The 21,614-nt window shown below is 36.0% G+C and overlaps 1 protein-coding gene across 1 annotated transcript; it reads right to left on the bottom strand.

The window, feature by feature from the left end:
- Positions 1-4,513: 4,513 nt before the first annotated feature.
- On the bottom strand, positions 4,514-20,677 carry LOC104602208 (putative methionine--tRNA ligase). The gene is made up of 17 exons (XM_010265821.3): positions 20,190-20,677; positions 19,893-20,037; positions 19,355-19,508; positions 19,028-19,183; positions 18,662-18,892; positions 18,332-18,475; positions 14,829-14,919; positions 14,474-14,580; positions 14,247-14,361; positions 10,326-10,444; positions 10,169-10,234; positions 9,918-10,046; positions 9,631-9,771; positions 9,396-9,516; positions 6,669-6,898; positions 6,427-6,528; positions 4,514-4,955 (listed from the first exon to the last, which is right to left on the bottom strand). The coding sequence occupies exons 1-17, from the start codon at positions 20,320-20,322 to the stop codon at positions 4,725-4,727; spliced, it is 2,415 nt and encodes an 804-aa protein (XP_010264123.1). The 5' UTR covers positions 20,323-20,677; the 3' UTR covers positions 4,514-4,724.
- Positions 20,678-21,614: the final 937 nt, after the last annotated feature.

Raw genomic sequence — 21,614 nt, 5'->3', positions numbered from 1 at the left:
TGACCTTGAACGTAAAAGATTGCGACCAATGAGAGGGCTTGATTTAGAATATTTTTATGAGGGGTAAAATGGGTATTTTGGGTCTAAATTTTGGTATATGTCAATTAGGAGGTTAAGGTTTTGATGTGTTTGGAGGTAGGGGTGCTCACAGTTTGGGTAACCGAACCATAGGCCTTTTTTTGGACTAAACCGTAGTATCAGTTTTTGGAAAATCAGTAACCAAAACTGAACCGAAACCAGTCGGTTAACCAATTGATCGGTTCAGCTAACCAATGGTTTGGTTCATCGGTTTTTTGGTTTTTTTGGCTTTATAATATTTATTATAATAATATATAAATATATAATAAAAAATTATAAATATATAAATTATTATATTTTAAATAATATGTAATATATAATATATTATAAATGTACATTTATATATATAATGTGTATTTATTAATTTATAATATATAAAATACATATAATATATATATAATATACAAAATATATACAAAAATATGTATACCAGTCGGTTCGGTTAACCGTCAGTTTTTTAAATTGGTTAATCAAAACTGAATCGATACCTTCGTCTTTTTAAAATCACCAAACTAAAACCAGTTTTCGACCGGTTCAGTTTTTTAGGTTTTTATGCTCACCCCTATTTGGAGGTGTTAGATTATGTGTTACGACGAAGATCTTGAATTTAGAGAGTGATAGCTGATAAGGTGGTCTATTTATTATCTTTTATATGAAGGGTGGAATGGTCATTTTGAGATGTGAAATTTGATGGATGGTCAATTGGGAGGTTAGAGGAAGTTTTGATCATGTCAAGGATATTTGGATCATGGGTTTAAGTCGTAGCATCTGGTTCATCAAAATGGAATCTTTGATGGGTAGATGGCAAAATCAAGGAATTTAAGGCTGAAATTTAGTGTGAATGGCTGTTTAGAGGTTTTGTTTCATATGGTGGGGCTTGGCCATGTGATCAGTGTGGTGATGGAGTACAATTGGAACCATCGGAAGGGAATCATGTAGATTTGATGGTGGATTTAAGAGTATTTGAGCCAAGATTTGGTTTCTTGGGGTATTGATATGTTCTAGAGAGAATGGTAGGGTCTGATCGAGCATCTAAAATGTGAGAAGAGGGTTGGACAGAGGACCAAGGAAAAATTGGGTGCTCTTTTTATTTTTTAATTTGGTTTCTTGGGGTATTGCCAAGTTGGTTATAGGGCGGGGTCAGCTTCTAATCTTGCGCTTTCCTCTTGTAATGAACTTGGATGTGGGCCCAAGCCCACTAAACTAAAGTTATTTTTTAATTTCTTTTGCCAAGGGTCTTTGTTTTCTTTCCCTAGTATGTTCTCTTTTGTGATTTAATATGCATATGGATACACTATGAAAATTAATATAAATCATATATATAATTTGATGATTATTTGAAGCATGTGATCCTCGAGAACATACTTGGGAAACAATGAAAAATTGTTGAGGAACTAAAAATATGAATGCGTATTTTAATTCTTACAAAATTAATATTATTTTTATTACTATTTATAAATTATATAGATTTTAATAATCAATTAATTTTCTTTAACCTTTTGATAGACATACTCTAAGAAGAGGAAATGTTTAATGATTAAAATTCAAAGCCTATATAATTATGACTATTAGGTAAAAAGTATGGTGTAATATATAGCAGATTTGTTATCTTTCAGCTTGAAGACATTGGTTCCAATCCTCTTGTCATTTTTATACAACACAAATTATAGGGTACCATGGCTTTAGAATTGGTAATCCTGTTCCCAACCCATTTGACCCACCTATATCCACCCATTCTAGTGAGGGTCAATATGGATCGAGTGACCCATTAGGGTCAGGGTGGGGTTGGGTCGAGGGTTACCCTGGATCACTTTCTTAGGGTTGAGGGGAAATTAGATAAAACAAAAATAAAAGGATTTATGGTTCTATTGGTCTCTCATCTCTCTTCTGCATCTTGTTTTCTTTGTCATTCTACATTCTCTTCACAACAAGCATTACATATATGACGAAGCAAGATTGAAAGTATTAAAAATACAATTTAAAGAGGCTTAACAAATATGATTTAGGTACATATGGATATGGTGGAAAATATAAAATGCACGGATACACTCTAATGATTAAGGCCATACAATGTAAAGTACGGTTTAATATAAAAATATATAGCAGATTTGTTATCTCTCTTTATCAATCTTCTTCTTGGTTTCTCAAAAAAGAAAAACAAAATCCCATTTTGCTCAATCGTTTGATCCAGAACTTACACTGTAAACATGGTGTTTTCTGGTTATCCAATTTTTTCAGAAATATATAATTTGCACAATTTTATGTAACTTTCCTGTAATTTCTTTTTTGTTTTGAAAAATATATGTTCCTCAATTTTTTTTCTTCTGTTTTGTGTTTTTGATGGATATGATGTATATACACTTGATCAAGTTTTTGCATTTATTTTTCAAATTTCAGAAACTTTTGCATTTTCCTATCTTATTGTGTTCTTCTATAATTTCCAATATTTTTATAATTTTTGTTTTTTTTTGCAATTTCTGTTTTGTTCTTTTTATACATTTTCTGTAGTTTTTGTTATTTATTTGCAATTTCTATGTTTTTTCTATAATTTTGCTATATTTGGTAATTTCTGTTGTTTTTTCTGCAAATTTTGTTTTCTTCAATTTTTATATTTAGTTTTTTGCAATTTTTTGTATTTTTTTACAACTCTTTTGCATTTGTTCGATTTTTTTTTCTGCAATTTATTGCAATTTCCTGTCTTTTTCTGCAATTTTTTGTCTTACATGAAATATATGTTTTTTTTCCATTTTATTTGTTTTTATGCATTTTTATTTTTATTTAAAAAATGAACGTTTTATATCTTTTAAGTTGAAAGATATAGTTCTATTCTTTTATACAATTAGAATAGAGAAAAAGTATAAAAAAATCTATTTTGAATTAAAGGGTCAAATGGGTGGGTCAGGGTTAAAGAGGGTTATGACCCACTAACATGGGTGACAAATGGGTTATTGGGTCAATATGGGTGGGTTGGTACTCAATCCACACCCAACCCAACCCAACCCACCAATTTGTCACCCCTAGGGGTGAGCAAGAAAAACAAAAAAACTGAACCGAAACGAAACTAAACTAAAAATTCTGGTTAACCGAACCAATGAATCTATCAGTTTGGTTTTGGTTAACCAAACTGACCGGTATACATATATTTATATATATTATATATTAGAAATATTTATAATATAAAATATATTATTTGTTATTTATAATATAATAATACATGGTTTTCAAAATCGGACTGGATCGGACGATTGGACCGGAAAACCCAGGAAGTGACCGGTTCTGTTTTTCCCCAAAATTGGATTTTTGCCAAAAAATGTTGATTTGGTCAGCAAACTGCTGACCCAGGCAGTTGAACCATTTGAATCATTCAATGGTTTTGACCGTTTTTTATTTTTTATTTATTTTTTGTCAGAATGCAACTGTTCAGTTTGAACAATCGGACCGTTCGACACGGGAACCAGACCCCTGACTGGTTCATTGTCTAGGTCGATTTTAAAAACCTTGTAATAATATATATATATATATATATATAGTCTTTTTATAATATAATATCATATTTTAAATTTATTATATATAGTATTATAAAAATAAAAAAACGATGAACCAAATGATGGTTAACTGAACCAATCGACTGGTTAACTGATCAGCTTCAGTTTTGTTTTAGTTACCGATTTTCCAAAAACCGGTACCACTGATTCAGTTTAAAGAAAGGCCCACGGTTCGATTAAGGGACCGTGAGCACCCCTACATGACTTAAACTTTAAATTTTGGAGTCAAATGATGCCATTCCACCTGTGCTCAATATAGCCTAACCTATAATCCAAACCGATATGTGTAGACGGAATTCAATCCTAAGTCTCTGCTACAACTAGGAGGAGTAGCACCTTGCGACTGCACTAATTAATTGAGTTCACATCTGCGCCCCACAATGCCCCATAGCACATCCTGCCCTTGTATTGGGAATATCTCCCGATTAATTCCCCCATTTTCATTCACAGGCAAAAAGTATAATGTCAGTGGAATATTGGGTGCTTTTAAAACCAATTTGTGCAACGCACAGATCCCTTGCAGTTATATCATCCGAGTTATTTTTAAGCATAGATACGGCTGTGCAGTATACATATGGATATTGCATGGTAACAACTATTCAGCCTTGTCTCCATAGAAAACAGTAAACCTAAACGTCCACAATTTGTCATTAGTGGATAATCTAGTGATAGAGGAAGAAAGGTGGAAACACTGAGCATTTCCATTCCTTTCAAATGGTATTAGGTAAGAAATACCCAAAAGGTTTTCATTTCAGCCAACAAGCAGCCCCGTTGAGACAGCCAGTAGCTCCCAAACGCTACCCTTATTTCAATGTCTTGTATGGTCATTCCTGATGTCCTTCTTTCACGTAATCAGGAAGAAATGAACAGATTGTCATCATGGAATCACATAAAAAGAAACAAAAGTCACTTTCTTAAAATTCACATATTAACATGTACAAATCCCTCATTAGGAAATTGTTTCTTTCTTTCTTTCTGTTCTTTTTTTCTTTCATTTTTTTTTTGAAAGGAAAATGTTTTTGTTGTAACATAAACAACAAACAATATGAACGTAACAACAAGAATATTAATGTCGTTTGGAAACTCATAAAATATAGGGATCTACTGGATGGTTCCTCCAGCTATGGATGCCACTTTACAAATACCTGCTGATGTGGTAAAGGGAACATTTTTGTAATGAGCCACTAGCTCAGTATCAGTGTGCAGATCTACCTGTATCGTTTCCCAGACTTTCTTCTTAGGGTTGAGAACATCATCAGGTTCACCATGGAACCCAGGAAATGTAATTCTCTCTCCCACAGGAGCAGACTGAGGCGGGTCTACCAATTCAACCTGGTGAAAGAAAACACCAATGTACAGAAGATGCAATTAGCAGTTACATTTCAGACAATGATAGGGGTGACAATTCTTGAATCTTGATTCAACATGGATCATAACACCCAATTTGTTAACTATCTCCCTCTCTCTAATGGGTGCAACATGTGCGACAGGTAAATTTAGATACTCTAAATGGGCGCTTAATAGTTTGATGGGTTAAATGGGTGAACAGGAGCTCAAACTGCCCTATTACCACCCCTATCTTCTAGATATACCAATCATATTAATCAATCTAGTATTAGCTTCTACATCTCTTGTATTTTAAATATAAGTTGTATGGATGGATGACTGATACAAAGAAATATTTAGCATATTGTTAAATGCCCATCCAGTTGTTGACTTCTCTTGAGATAATACATAACAATGGTAGATATCAAAAGATAACATACACTTGGAATTTAAGAACCTGTATTTGTCTTACTGAATCTAGTTTTGTGTGAATCATAAGAAAAGTAATAAACCAAGAGAGATGAAGAAGAAAAGGGGAGAAGAAAGGAAGAGAGAAATTTGGAAAGCCAAAAGTTTAGGTGACCATCTCAACAAGAAAAATAAATAAAGAAAAACAGCACCAACAAAGAAAATAACTCAAGAAATTAACCATCTCAACACTCTCCCTCAAGCTGGGCATATATTTTAATCATATCCAGCTTGCCCAAATCAGTTTCTAGTATTAAGTTATTAACTTCTCAACCCCTTTTGCAAACACATCAGCCAATTTCATCTCAGAAGTAACAGCAGGAAGAAAAATTTGTGTAGATACTCTTTCATGAATGAATCCCTTCCAAATCATGGCCATTAGGGAAGGGATTCAAAAGGCTAAAGAGATGAATATCAGAAAGTTGTTAATTGAAGGTGATCCGAAACTTGTAATTAGCTGATTCCGAAAAGAGGATGGTTGGTGGTGTTACATATATGAGAAGGGGAAAGTTATTAAATTGCTACAAGGGGTAGAGGTGATTTGTAATTGAGTTAGAAGAGATACTAATGTCTTTTATGATATGTTTGCTAAACATGGGGTGGGAAGGAATAGTGTCAGTCCACTTCAATATGCTTAATCCTATCCATATAGGACTGTGATCTTAGCTCTGCTTGTGAGAAAAACTATATCCAAATGATTGAAAAAGTTTTGGTTTTCCTCCTGTGTGACTTTACCATAAATAAGAAACTCTCCCACCTTCTCCCATTTTAAGTATAACTTTGTTATTTATGCTAACGTCAATAATCATTAGCTGATATAAACTCTCTTCCAGAGGATGATAAGAAAAATAGAACCATCATGCTTCATGAGATTTTTTTTATGAATAACAAGAAAAAAGTATTGAATAATCACATGGCAGTGAGGTAATGAAAACCCAAATGCTATGTTGCTAATTAGAAGTTTTTTTCTTTTGATGAATACTAATTAGAAGATTATTTTATTACTTACTTTCGTGTGATCATTGTTGGAAGCGGCGAGAACCATTGCTTGTGATTTGACACCTCGCATGGTCACTGGCTTGAGGTTGCAAAGAACACAGACTCTCCGGTTCTGTCCATAGATAATATTGGTGCTTACTCATAGATGATTAAAATGAAAAAAAAAATATTGAAAGCATTGAAACAGTATAGAAACAAAAGGCAGAATTTTGACTAATGCCAGTATCAAGGTGAAGAGGAGAACAAAAGAACCTGCATTTCTTCAAGAGGAATGTATTTGACAAGGCCACTAACAACTGTTCTTGGAGATCCTTCACCCACATCAATCTCTTCCACATAAAGGGAATCAGCATTTGGATGTTTCTGAACCTTTTTTATGAGACCAACACGGATATCAAGCCTACTGATGGAAACGACTTCAGCAGTTGCCTTTAGTTTGGCTACAACTGTAGATTTGTTTGGTCTTTTTTTGTCATCACCATCTGTTGGAAAAATGTTGAAACTTCATCCAAGTACCCAAAATAAAAGCTGAAAACAAACTGTCAAAACTTTTTTCCCAGAGGAAGTTTCTGTATTTATGTATGTGGCTGTTCATTACATGTACCTTAAAAATCTACCACATATACTGAAGGCCATTACTATTCATGTATGTCAATATAATACATAGCTTTCACTATTCTGCCCATGTATTACCTTCTTTTACATGAAGAACTAGTTCAAATCACGAAATTTGAACTGGTTCAAATCCCTTTTACTTGCTCATCCTAGATCCTTTACATCTGTAATATGTTTGTGAATAATTATGTTCTTTTCTAATTTTAGGCATGAAATCCAATGTATCACTAAATCTTCTAATGATGTAATCATTATGCAGAAAATAATTTTCAAACATTGCAAACACAGGATAGTTCAACATGGGCATCCGTATCTGGTCACATGAATTATAAGACAGCAGATATTTCAACATGCCTAAGATGCCAAGACAGGCATGGACAGAGTAACCAATGATGAATCCAATTTTTGAGATCCAGGAGACATAGGAATACAATATTACTATCCAATTTAATAAGCTGACATCATACTTTTTAGCTTTTTGCTTAAGCTAATTGTCATTTTTGATAATGAATTTTCATTAAGCTTATATCATCTTTAAATTTTCTATATTATTTATTAAAACAGACCATTTCAGAAGTGTTGACTTTATACATTCTAGGAATGTCCATGCAATATCTGGTATCACATTAGAAACACATTTTATCCAACACAGGGATCTCGGAATCATGGCAGCTTGCTTAGCATACTCCATACAAATAGAACAGATTACTGATTCTAACACTAGATACAAGGATACTTCTCTAGTGGGTGGAACTTCTTCAACATCAGAGGTGCAACTAATCTAAATTGTTTAAAAGCTAAATTTAGAAGCATATAACCACATATTGGATGGGAACAAGCATTCCCATCCATATCCTGGATATATAAGGGACAATGAGATTTATTCCATTTCTTGTTTTAGACTATTGGTATATATTTAGACATTTTAGCTTATGCAAATAAATAAAGCCATCTCCACTCCCCAAGAATGAGTGAGAATAGCATAGAGAAGTGACAAGGGCTACCAATAACATATATGCAAAGATACAAGTATCACTAATAAAACCCTATCTTGGGGGGTGTTGAGAAGAGTGATATTTTATGTCTATATTGGTGGCAGGGTAGATTAGGCAATTTAGCTTATGAAGGACACTCCAGTCCAGAATTGATCATAAACAGGGTTATTTATGTAAATCTCCTTTTTATCAGGTTAATATATATAGTGGGCCAACCGCCTAAGGAGGATTAAGCTTTCTAATCCTCTCCTAATCAGATCAGCAGTTCTTTTCCTTTAACATCTTCTTCTCTTCTCTTCTACTGTTTCCCTTCTATTCTCTTATCTTGTTTTTCTGTTGTCTTCACTTTACTGGTTTGCTGCAATATACCAAATTTACTTTTTTTTTGAAGAGTAAAGAAGAAAAATTTTATCAAATAAAAAGAAACTTGTAATGTTTTACTTTCAAGTCCATCTCTCTATTGCAACCTAAATTTGAGGTGTCAAAACTTGTAATGTTTGACTTGATTTACTACATATATTTTATTTTAATTATATAATCCATGCTCGGATCACCCTTTTGGAAAAGGCTAGATGATGATGATGTATAAAATAGTCATAAAATGAAATAATCTGGACTACATTAGTCAGCTCAATAGGCCTTTCAGAAATTATGGTGTTTGCTTCCAACTTGTTTACATATTCACTAAGACAAAATTTGGTAAGTAATTAAGGGGGTGTTTGGCAAATCTTTCTGCATGGTCTTTCGGGCTTCTCAAAACTTGAAAGACCAAAATTTGGTCTTTTTCCATTTGGCAATGAAAGATTGAAAGCCGGAAAGACTCATGCCCTAAAAGGGTCACGGAATCCCAAAATGATTGAAAATCAAAGAAGCTTCAAATGGAGCTTCCTGTCTTTCCACCCATATAATCTTTCGTTTAACAGCCTGGTAGACCAGGATACTTAGCAAACACTTTAAAGACAAGACCCCAAAAGCTTATTACATCTTTTAGCCATCTGGGCTGTTGAAAGATCTTCCTAAAAAGGCTTGCCAAATGGCATCTATAAGTTTCCACAAATTCAGCAGTTACTGAACCCTCAGAAAGTTCTAAGGATCTACATACTTGAGTTGGACAAATTATTTGTTTGTCTTTGCTAGAACAGACTTAAACTCATGGACCATGGACCTTTTTTGGAATTGGGTATGTGGGTGTAAGATTTTACGCCCATGAGCCATATGCAATATTTTCAAGCCTTTCTAACCTACCAAGACAACTGAATTCTTTACATACATTCCAAGTTGTGAAGATTTTGAAATTATTTTAGATTTTTTTATGAATATGGAAATTATTTTGATCACATAAAAAGAAAAGAAAAGGTGAAGTTATTACCTGAAACTTTGGTTTTCTTCAGTTGCTCAGCAACCTTGTTTGCTTCAGCCTCTGCCTTCAAAACCCTATCAGCTTGACTTCCAGCAAACTTCTCCCTAAAGAACTCCACCTCTTCATCTTTCTGTACAATAAACAAGATTCAGAAGATCAGCAGCCTGAATAAGACCAAAATGCCATCATGCAGAACAAGAATAGAACAAGAGAATACAGAAAGTTAACAGTAAAAGATTTATACCAATTCCTTAAATAGTGGTGAAGGCACCCCTATCTCATGACCAGCAGGTAAAATCTCCCAAGGTCTTCTTGCATTGTCCAGATCTCCTTTCTCATCACAAAGTGAAAGTTGTGTTTTAGGCCAGTTAAGCTGCTTCAAAACCTTAAATGTTGGCACAAAAAGAGATACCTCAGAATGGATAACTGCAGTAAATATGTAAAATACCTAAAATAATATAATCAACAATTAAACATTAAAGAAGTGTTTTCTCTACACACAGTCTACTTGGTATAAAAGTGACAAAATACCTCAACAGAAAAAGATGGCATGAAAGGTTCCAATAGAGATGCAAGAAGATACACTAGACCAACTGAAGTTCTCATAACAATGGAACAGGAACATTGATCATCTTTGTAGAGCTTCCAGAACTGGCTATCCTATTTACCATTTAAAAACTAATTAACATACAGTGACGATTAATAACTAACCCACTGATCAATAATAATAAAAACTAAAAAGTTCCTTAAACAGAAAGGTGTAGGAACGTTAAGAAACTTACTTGCAGATAAGAATTTCCTTCACTAGAAATGCTCATTGCAATTTTAAGACCTTGTTTTAATTTGACCTATGCAAAACATTTTTCTATTAAGCAAAATCCTTCTGAGGAAATGAACTAAACAAAGGAAACGGCATATTTTATAGATGCATTCATTTACCTTCTCCATTGATTCCACATATTGCTCAACTAGTTTACCAACTTTTTCTGCTAATATCTTGGTTAACTCATGAGTTTCTGCATCTGGAGCATCAGGAATGATGGAAGCATATCCTAGGCCTGCAGAAGCCAGAATATTAACAAGAACTGTATCGACACACATTTTGCACTAGGACAAGTTTATGAGAATCAAGAACAAATATGAAGTTACTTGTTTTTTCCAGAAAAAGCCATTGAAAAAAAAAATGAGAAACAAATGAAGTAAAACTAGTGTTACTTTTATAAGGAGCAGAAACATGAAACAAGTAATTTATTGAATCATACAAGAAACAAACAATCCAGTCCAAGTATTTATCATTGATGTGTTAGTGTAGACTGTTTTTTTTTTTATCAGAAAAGATTTCATTAAACATTAAAGATTAAACTTAGTACAACTGTTGGAGAATTCCAACACCCCTTGGTAACAAAAGTTTACAAGTTTGCCCAGAATAGATTTGGTCTGTCAACTCTCTGATTAACTAGAACATCTGCTACCCCAGTTGCAGCTCTTCTCACCCAGCTGAAATTTGAATTTAATTGTTTTGCAGTGACATCATTTCCCTAAAAGCATGTCTATATTTCCAAGGTGCTGCTTTGAGTTGCTTTGCCCATTGAATTACTAGTTCTGAGTCACCTTCAACTTCCAAATCTCCGAGTCACCTTCAATGTGTACACCTGTTTGCACTACTTAAGACCAAGTTCTAATAATGTCATTGACTGAGAAAACTCTGAATAGATCCAATGTTTTTACCCAGTGTGCAGCTCTCACTAAGATAGCTTCCGTTAGCTCCGCCTTAGACCTGCTCTTCTCACTGAAAATTCTATTGTTCCTTTCTTCCCAAATCGACCATACCAGGGTTGCTGTTACTGTCCTCCACATGGTCTTCCCTCTCTTCTTTTTTTCTAAGGATAAAGATGGAATTTTATTAAAAGAAAAAGGAAAAATAGATACATCAGAAAGGTGATAAGATATCACCAGAGGAAGAAAAACAACCTCAAAACCCCATAATGACCCAAAACCCCACAACTTACAAACATAAAGATTTACCCAGCCAATTCCGAGCGAAGCTCAAGGAATAAACCCAATACAAATCCCCATGGATACAAACATCACCAGCCCATCAACTGACCAGAAGCAAAATCCCTCCCTGTATAACCACCAAGTCTTCAGTCTTCAACCGTGAGCATATCCTCCTGGATTGAGTCATCCTCATCCCATATCTTGCTTCCTTCCAGATGGACTTTGTTATTTGATATCTCTTCTCTTTTTCTTCTTTCAAATTCCTCAAAGGCCTTTTAGCAACCTCCTCATCACCCCAGAAAAACAGACCCAGGCTCTTCCCTCTCTTTTCCTTGAACCTCGGGAAGTTTGGGTTCAATAAACTTGCCACTTCTTGTGGAGGGGCCATCTGCAACCAAAGAAACAACAGAAATATTCCCAAATGCAAAACATAAGAGGATGGGAGATTGACAAGTGAGGAATGGTTTCACCACTAGCCATACAAAGAAAATTGAGCCTCTTTTTCTGTAGCATGTCACAAGTGCTGATTCTACCAAGGAACACTTCCCAACACAGAGGTTGTAATTTAGGTGGGACATGTTTACACTAGATTTCCTTTAATGGACCCCCCCACCGAAGTAGAGTGATTTAAAAGGTTAAAGAAGGAAGAACAAGAGAACAAACCATTAGAGGATGGGGTCCATACCCTAACATTGTTCCAAAAAAACAGTTTCCAAAGAAGAAAGCAAAGAAGTGAGTGACTCACATTCATTGTCCCTAAGGCCCCTCCTAAACCCGAAGTCCAATTGATCCCAGTTGGAGAGGTTACACCAAACTTGGAAATAGGTTCAAAGTTATAAGTTGAAAGGGAGTGATTTGTTGGATATTGTTGGCAAAGGGGCATATCACCATCCCAAAGATCCTCCCAAAAATGTATTTTATTCTCACAACCCACATCAAACCGAATAGAGAAGGAAGGGAGTACCTTTATTATTACTTTTCATGGGGATTTTGAAGATGTATGTGAGTCAGACTTTACATCCCAGCAATTCTCTCCTAATCCATAGCCACTTCCATAGCAGAGCCGCATTCCTCTTGATCAGATTCCCTATTCCTAATCCACCCTGCTCCTTAGATTTACATGTTCCCATTTTATCAAGTGATCCTTCCTTTTATCCCCTGGTTCCCAAAGGAAATCCCTTATAATCTTTTCTAGCTGCCTAGCTATTTTGACCAGGATCCTAAAGGTGGACAGGTAGTAGATAGGCATATTTGCTAATTTGGACTTAAGTAAAGTTATTCTTCCCCCCAAAGAAATGTAACTCCTTTTCCACAGAGCCAGTTTTTTACCAATTCTTTCTAGGATAAGTTTCCAAAAACTTTTTGATCTTGGGTTTCCCCCAACGGTAGGCCAAGGTATTCTAGGGGCCAATTCTTTCACCTCACATCCAGAATTCCTGCCAATAACTGAATGCGTCCCTCTTCCATATTGATTCCTACCACACGACCAATTCACTTTAGGACTTGAAATCCTTTGGAATTATTGACCAAGTCCCTTAGATTTCCTATTCTCTCCTTATTACTGTCTTCATAGAAAATTATTATGTCATCTGCAAACTGTAAATGAGAGATAATCATATCATTTCTACCTACCCTCCAACCCCTGATCAGATTGTCCAAATCACCCTTGATCATTCCACTTCGGACTTCAGGAATTATAGTGAACAAGAAGGGGGATAAGGGACCTCCCTGTCTCAAACCTTGTTTTGCTGGGAAAAAAAAGCATCTAGCAAGCCCATTTATCAGGATTGAGAATAAAGGTTAAGGTATTGTTGCACATCTCATTGTATCATAAGATACATATTGGTTTTCAAGTCATCGATGTGCTAAATACAAGACTTTAACAACACATGGCTATATTCAACAATTAGTAACCTTCCCTGAGATGGCATGGTTCAAAGCTTGAAAGCTGAAACAATTTTATTATTTTAATCTGTGAGTATTGCCCCCTTTGAATCACATGATAAAAAATTGCATATTGCACATATCAATACTTGGAACCATGATTGAGAAATGTACTGAGCTAATACATCCTCTTATCCAGTTCCTCCATCTCTCCCCCAACCCTATCTTCTCTAACAAACCAAGAAGAAAGCCCAATCCACCATGTTAGAGATCTAAGATGGTTCATTAGTAAGATTTCAATGAAGTTCTTTCATCATTAAAACTGTCTCTTGAAATTAAAATGCAAATTTACATATAATGCCCAAATCAGATACATTTAGTTGATTAAGTTTGTTTTTGGCAAGGAATAGTGTTAGTTGAGACCCATTATTGGTTGGTTCTGATTCTTGAACAAGGGGTAGGTGGAAAATTATAGGGGGTCCCAAATCTGCCCACAAGCCTTTTGTTGTAGACCCAACACGCTCCCTTTTGATAACATAAAATTGTCTCTTGCTGTATATTTATATAATAAATTAAAACACATTGATGGGTCAATTATATTTCAGAAAAACATGTCTTTCTGATTCTATATACAAATAGCAACAAAAGAGGAGGAATAAAACATAAAAATACAGGGCCATATGAAAAGTAGAAACAGAGCTGAAAATTTTCAACTTCTATAATAATCCCAGGCACAATTCAAATTATAAATGCTTCTTATATCAGTTTTACTATCTTAAGCTCTAGTGCTTAAGACATAAATACCAAGACAATAGCAACAATAATACATGGAAATAGAATTCAGATTCAGTCTTTAAAACAATTAAATAAGCTAGCTGACTATATTAGTATTTAGTAAGACAGAAGACCTATTGAACTATGCACAGCCTTAAATTAGAACAGTACCAGTCTCATTCCATAAGAATGAAATTCACTAACCTTGAGGCTTGACTATGAAGCTCAACACTCGATTAATAAAATTTCCCAAATTATTAAGCAATTCACTGTTGAGTTTGGCTTGCAGGTCAGCCCAGGTGAATAATGTGTCTGATACCTACATAATATCAAACCTTTAGAAAATAGTGACAAAACAAATTACAGAGACCAATACAGAAAACATGACCTTAGTTCTTCAAACCACCATGGATACCATATAACAGACTTACCTCTGGCCTATTTGTTAGTAAGTAATATCGCCACACTTCTGCAGGAATTTTTGTATCCTTTGCATCATTACCAAAAACTCCCACTCCCTTACTTTTAGAGAACTTTCCTGTAAGATTTGAACAAAATAAGTCTCAATTCTCAAATATAGATATATCATCCAAGATCCAATTCTTACAAGGCTGATCACTCTTTTTCTTAGATTAATAGCAAAACACCTCACTGAAAGTATTTCAGTACCCAGATATTATAATATTATAAAATTGAAAATTTTCAGGTACCTGCCAGCCATGAAGTATGACAACAAGGCAACCTCTAAATGATGGAAAAGCCACAAAGAAATGGTTAGGCACATACCTGCTTCATAATTTAAGTATTCTGTAACACTGATAGTCTTCATCAGTGTCCAGTTTTCGCCAGTTCCAAGAAGTGTAGATGGAAACATTACCTGAAAATAGCATATCCTGAAAATCAACACCTCATTAAGATATACTTAATTCCATGGTGCTAATCAGTTTTTATAATTACAATGTTAATCATTATTGCAAAAATGTATAACCAGCCTGCAACAATGTTTTGTTTGATCCAGTGTGTAAGATTAAGGCTTTAGTAGAAAGGGTCAAATCATATGTGAAAGTATGGTAATCACTGTCAATAAGTAATGGAGGCAGCAACCAGAAATAAAGAAAAGAAAAGAAAAGAGGAGAAAGTAGAGAATAGAGAAGAAGAGAAAGAGAAAGGAGAAGAGAACTAGGTCAAACTGATTGGAGAATAGATTAGATGTCACTAATCCTCTAAACCAGTCGGCCCACTACTTATATTTGAAGGGATGAGAGATCCATCATATGGATGGCCGAACCCTGTAGGTAGGTTGGACGAAATTTCAAAAATTTCTCTCTCTCCCATCTGGGAATCACATTCCCTGTTTTAGAAAATCTGCATTTTCAATGATCAATCTTAAACCTAAACCGAACCAGATCTGAAACCAAAAGGTAGGAGAGGGATATACCTGATATGGAGTAACAGTAACTCCCAACGAAGGTATTCACGCCCAAGGAAAACTCCAAAGACTGCTCCCACTGAAAATAACACAGTGTAGGGTGGAGCAGAATCAGCAGGTGGTTCTTCCCAAGAACCGAATCCTTCAGCAAGAATTCGATGGAGGCTATGTGAGCACGACTTCAGATCAGTTTTTCTCCAAAAACTGATATCAAGAACCCTTCTTGATCGCTCCTACAGGTGGAGAATGAACTGGCAATGGCGGCAGCAGGAGGAGGGCGCAAGAGTAGAAGATGGTGCAGTCTTACTGTTGTTGTCTTCTCTCTTTCTGTGATCTGAGATCAGATTCAGTTGATGTGTCTGGAGGTCCGCCCTCCTCCTCTTTTTATAGGCTTAAAGAGAGCTCCTAATCTCATTAGGAGTTTCCTAATCCAAATCCTTATTTGGATCTGGACTCTCTTTAAGAGATAAGGAAAGCCCTTATCTTATCTGCAGATTAGATCAGCCCTCCTAATCTTATTAGGAGCTTTCCAGATCCAAATCTCTATTTGGATCTAGACTCTCTGAGTGGATAGGGATAACTCTCTATCCCATCTGCTGATCCAAATCCCAGAACCGCCCCTCTTTAAATAATCTAATTATACTAGTTCAAATTGGGCTTTAGGCCCAATAAGTCCATGTGCTCATTTGGCCTCCAAACTGCTGCCCAGTTGGGCTTCCTTGTATGGCGTGTGACCCAAATATTGATCTACACATCAGCCACATGGGTTCAGCCTAGCCTCTGTTACAAGGCCTGGCCAAATTCACTGTTATGGACAGTGAACCCCTGAGCCCATCACCATGGGCTCTTAATGGGCCCAACACTTACACTAAGTGGTCTCTGGGCCAAGCCACCTTATAAAAACCCAGGGACTGAGGGCAAATGCAAGATTAGCCCATCAGGTATTACCCTCAATGGTCTTACACTTAACCTCTCAGCTCATAATGATCAAACACTGCCCGACAAGAGAGAACCTCTCCCTCGGCTACAAGGAACAGTGCTACACTCTCTACTCACATGGATCCCGGGAATTAAAACCTTTTGCAAACATTTTGAAACCATAATATATATATATATGTATATCTCTATATAAATATATTTTGCAAAATAAATTTCAACGATTGAAATCGGCTACCGGCAGCTTTGGTTTCCATCAGAGAGAGTGCATCCCCGATCATTACCTTTGTCCGACAAAGGGGCTGATCCTATCACTATGATCACCCACTTAGATGAATTCTCAGACTGTCTCAACATACCCAGGTTTTGACGCCCTCTAAGGATCTCACTGATTGGCATATCAAAGACAGCTCAATCCGACACCTAGTGCAGTATCATAATCGAGTCTAGGGGTCAGGTGTAACATTCCAGTTTTGCCCACTAATTACCAAGGTACAGGGCTATAATTCAGGTCTGGTTCAGGGTTTCAAGTAAACCTACACTACATGTACCTCGAGTCTCACCTTGGCAGCTGAGACAAGCCACCCCAACCAACTTGGCGGCACATCAGTGTCAGCAGGATAAATCTCCTCAGACTTATCCAATGGCTGTGAACATTCTAAACTAACACGAGTCTCATATATGTCCAGTTTAAGGGTATTACACAGAAACACACCACAATAACATGAATCAAATATGTACTTTATTCATTTACAATAAATGTTATAATGTACATCATTCTGATTGGAGCTAAGGGCATATACTGTCTAACAATATTAGTGTAAATAAAATGTGTTTACAAAAATACCCCTGTTTGTGATAAATTCTGGACAGGAGTACCCTTAATAAAAGAAAGGAAATACTAAGCTATCCTACTGCCCCAAGCCCAAATACAAGAAATCTATTCCCCTCAACAATATGGGAATGGATAATGGTGTAAACTAATGGAAAATACTAGCAGTTCTCCACATCAATGGCAGCAAAGCATAGAACCACATTAATTTCTATGACCATAGAAGACTTATTTTTCTTTACTTTTACTTCCATTTTTTTATTTTGGGCACTGTAGTGCACTCGTTTTACTACAAAATCAACTCAATCAGTTGTGCCCTTACTGTTTTCTACCGTTAATTGTTTGCTTCCAACAAGAATATGCTAGGCTTACTGACTAGACAATGTGAGCTCCTTTCTTAACCCAAACCTAAAATATCAGCCTGAATGGTGACTCCTAATATTGATGTTGATAATTTCTCCTGGGCTTGGCCTAGTCATCAGACAGGTCTAGAGAGGAAATGCACCAGATCCAGGCACAAGAAGAGAGGAAGGGAGATGTTCAATATAGCCTACCTGCCATCTTTATTTTGGGAGAATCTTGGATCTAGGGGCATAGAACTAATATATGGGTATGGTGCTCCCATTACTTGCAACTGTCCTACTTCTCAAGAATCAGACCTAACCATTAAATTGATCTAAACTAAAACTATGGTTGTACCATATATCAGTTTAATTAGATGTCTTTTAACCATCTGATTTGGGGTGTTATTTGTAGAACTACTTTTAAATTTAAGAAAAGCTGATTTTTGACTTTGTTGATCTTCTAAGTGGGACTTATCAGACAGTGGGTTAGAATACTCCAAGTGACAAGTTATGGGAATCCATGCCCTTATACAGATTGTGTGTCACCGGACCCCCCACTTTAGCCTTTTATTTGTTATATTTGTCTTCTTGTGTCAGTTTCTCAAGAATCTCAACTAGAATGTACAACATCCAAAACAAAAGGGCACTTATCATTTGCCAAAATACCAAAATATATGGTTTTTCCACTGCAGTCTCATTGTAAGATAACTTACAGAAGTCAGCACTATAAGGGATTACGCATGCTTACAGTATGAAATGGCACATTGTCCTTGCCCATAAACTGAAAAAGCTCCACATTTTCAGGATTTTTCCACCATTTCTCCCATTCATCTGTGTAGCATTTAGTGATTGAAACATATCCAATAGGAGCATCAAACCATACATAGAAAACCTATCATTAGAGTAAAATCAATCAATATATGTAGTATGAACATACAATTGTAAAATTATACATAACATAAGTTGTACATGCCTTAAAACAAAAGGAGAAATGGAACAAAAATGTAGTAAACAAGGATATAGGATATAGCCAATATAAGATGAAAACTATATGTAACTCTATATCAATCTTATTTACCTTGTCTTTGAATTTGTCATGTGGAACAGGAACCCCCCACTTAAGATCCCTGGTAATACACCGTGGTTTTAGTCCCTCTTTTAGCCAGGCATTTGTAGCTTGAACAGCATTCTGACTCCATGATCCAGCCACTGACATGTTGTTGATATACTCCTCTAACTTATGCTTCAACAGTGGGAGTTCTAGAAACATGTGATCTGTATCACGAATATGTGGGGTTGTCCGACAGATCTGCAGACAAAACAAACTCAAGTGAAGTAGAAGAAACATAAGATTGAAACTCCAAAATGTAGCATGTTCAAACTTCCATCAATTTCAAGTGCAACTCATTCTACAATCCTAGCAGGTTAAAACTGCACATTATACCTTGCATTTAGGATCCTTTAGTTCTGTTGGATTCAACATTTTGCCACATTTTTCACACTGATCACCTCTTGCAGATTCATAGTTGCAATCTGGTGTAGGGCAGGTGCCCTCCACGAACCTGTCAGCTAAAAAGCGTTTGCATGTGTTGCAGTAGAGCTGTATTACATTAGAGTTTAATGGCGATTCAATACCGTATATCATGAAGTTCAGGTTAAAGGGGAAGACAATTCATAAGGTACAAATTATTCCACCAAACAAACAGAAGACATAAAGCACTAGTTCTTACAAACACATGGAAAGCTATAAAGAAAGCACATGAAGACTAGCCTGCTGCATAGTGTTTTCTGAAAGCCAATTGTTCTCCAAAAGCTTCTTGAAAATTGCTTGGCAAATTTCAGTCTGCTGTGGAGTAGATGTTCGCCCAAACTCATCAAAACTTATGTCAAACCACTTATATACCTCTCTATGAATCGCATGGTATCTGCATGGATCACATACACGAGTTCAAATATAAGAATAAATGAATGACTAAGAAGGAAGAGAAGAAGAAAGGTCAGAAGCCAAGGCTACCCTGCTAAGATGCTTTAAATCATGTAGTTTAATTGGAAACTGTTAGAGCACCACTTTCTAACCATATCAATCTTTCTTTTTCGTAATAGGTTTCCAAGTATATCGAACTTAAATCCTGTGTATTTTCTCCTTCCATTTATTGGGTTTCGTATGAAAGCCTTGACTTCGAGCTCCGGGAAAAATTAACTTAATCTGCAACCCGGCAGCTAGGCTCAACATGGGTTCACTCTGAACTTCCCAGATTGTTGTCAATTGAAAATTAACCTATAGGATTTGAAGTAATAAAAGCACTTACTTGTCGCAAATCTGCTGAGGGGTGCAGTTTTCTTCCATGGCTTTTGTCTCAGTCGCTGTGCCATATTCGTCTGTACCACATATGTAAATGGTGTTGTATCCACGGAGACGGCAGTACCGAGCAAAGACATCAGCACTCAAAACACCTGAAAAACAAGATTACTCAATTATTAACTCAATTGGAGAAAGAAGGGGAGCAAATTCAAATCAGTACAAAAGAAAAATTGAGAGCAGAAAACTGCAATTTACATAGTAAGAGAGAGAGGGAGAGAGAGAGAGAGAGAGAGAGAGAGGTTACAGCCGATGATGTTCCCGAGGTGGGGAACATTGTTGACATATGGTAAAGCACTGGTGATCAGAATGTTCCTGCGGCCCTCAATGGGAAGTTTGGGGACTTTCCGATGGCCGGCGGTGTCTGAGACGTCTCCCATCTGCAAATTCTCTAGATTTCTTCAGGGTTTTAGAAAGAAAGATTAGGAGGGGGGCATGAAGGAATGAGGTGATATGAGAATTGTGTTGGAGAATAACTCCGGCTCGAGGTGGTTAGGTGGTTTTGTTTTTACTGGATTTCTGGTGTTGGTTAGAGAGGTTCAGTTGTTTTGTTCATCCCCTGCTGTTCTCTGCGCCGTGGCTGGATGGACGGCTGCTTGTTCCAATCGGCTGCGTAGGTTGTGCCACAGACAGAGACGCTTTCTTGGTGTGTAAGAGAGAGAGAGAGAGAGAGGACCGGGGGAGGGAGAGTGGAGAGAGAGAGAAAGAGACGTTACAGCCAGCCAATCAGGACGACGGAATGGGAAGAAACCAATTGCTGGATTTTTTTAATAAGCCTATGTTTGTTGGCAATGCAAATCTGAACCGAAAACAATTTCGCAGTCGGTGCAGTTTGGTATCCATTATAATTTGTACCTATATTTGTTGCAAACTTTGCATTTACCGTCTCTTTTGCACTTACTAGTCATTGAAATTTTATAAAATTTGCACCACCTTCCTCTTACCTTAAATTTCTCATATAAAATACCGAAGTAGGGACCATATCGTTTTGCTTCCTACCATACTCCTAAGGCTCAGTTTGGAAGGAGTATAAATGCAAATATATAGAATGCAAAACCTTAAATTTTATATTATTTTGTATATATTTGTATTGTACATATTTACATCTGTATTCTTTCCAAACTGAGCCTAAATAAATGATCTTCCTCTTGTCTCCATAATTTATCATATAAAGTGTGGGCCCTGTGGGGATCATATCATTTTACTTCTCACAAACAAACAAAGCAAGGCTAAATTAGGAAGGCTTTGTTTGTTAATTGTAATGCAAATTTGAATTGGATACAAATTTTGCATCCAGTTTAGTTTTGCATATATTTGTTTGTGACCATGACTTTTTATTTTTTATTCTTACCGGATACAATATTTGCTCTTTTTGTCTCATTTCCACCTGAGTAGTGCAAATTTTGCATCTTAAAAAGTGATGCAAAATTTGCACTACGTGCTCCTAATTTCTCTCTCATATAAAATTGGAACCACTTCAATTTGCTTCTTACCTTACTCCTCCCAAGCAAATAGTCATTCATGTTGCCTGCACTCTCTTTCATATAAGGTGGGGATCACATCATTTTTACTTATTATAAACAAACAAAATAAGGTTAAATCATTTGTGAGAGTATACCATAATTTGTAGTCAGCCTATTTGCACTCCCATTCATTTACACCAATGTAAATG

The sequence above is a fragment of the Nelumbo nucifera genome, chromosome 3 (assembly GCF_055504915.1).
Source record: "Nelumbo nucifera cultivar China Antique chromosome 3, China Antique-T2T, whole genome shotgun sequence".
In the NCBI taxonomy this organism is placed as follows: Eukaryota; Viridiplantae; Streptophyta; class Magnoliopsida; order Proteales; family Nelumbonaceae; genus Nelumbo; species Nelumbo nucifera.
This window is presented reverse-complemented; position numbering and strand designations above follow the sequence as displayed.

What these genes read in the sequence shown, in the direction of transcription:
- LOC104602208 (XM_010265821.3), bottom strand. Translation starts at nt 20,322, where the DNA reads ATGGGAGACGTCTCAGACACCGCCGGCCATCGGAAAGTCCCCAAACTT. An exon ending in TAAAGGATCCTAAATGCAAG is followed by an intron (nt 18,893 to 19,027) that starts GTATAATGTGCA and finishes TTTTGTCTGCAG; the next exon opens with ATCTGTCGGACAACCCCACA. An exon ending in AAGGAAATTCTTATCTGCAA is followed by an intron (nt 10,047 to 10,168) that starts GTAAGTTTCTTA and finishes AATGGTAAATAG; the next exon opens with GATAGCCAGTTCTGGAAGCT.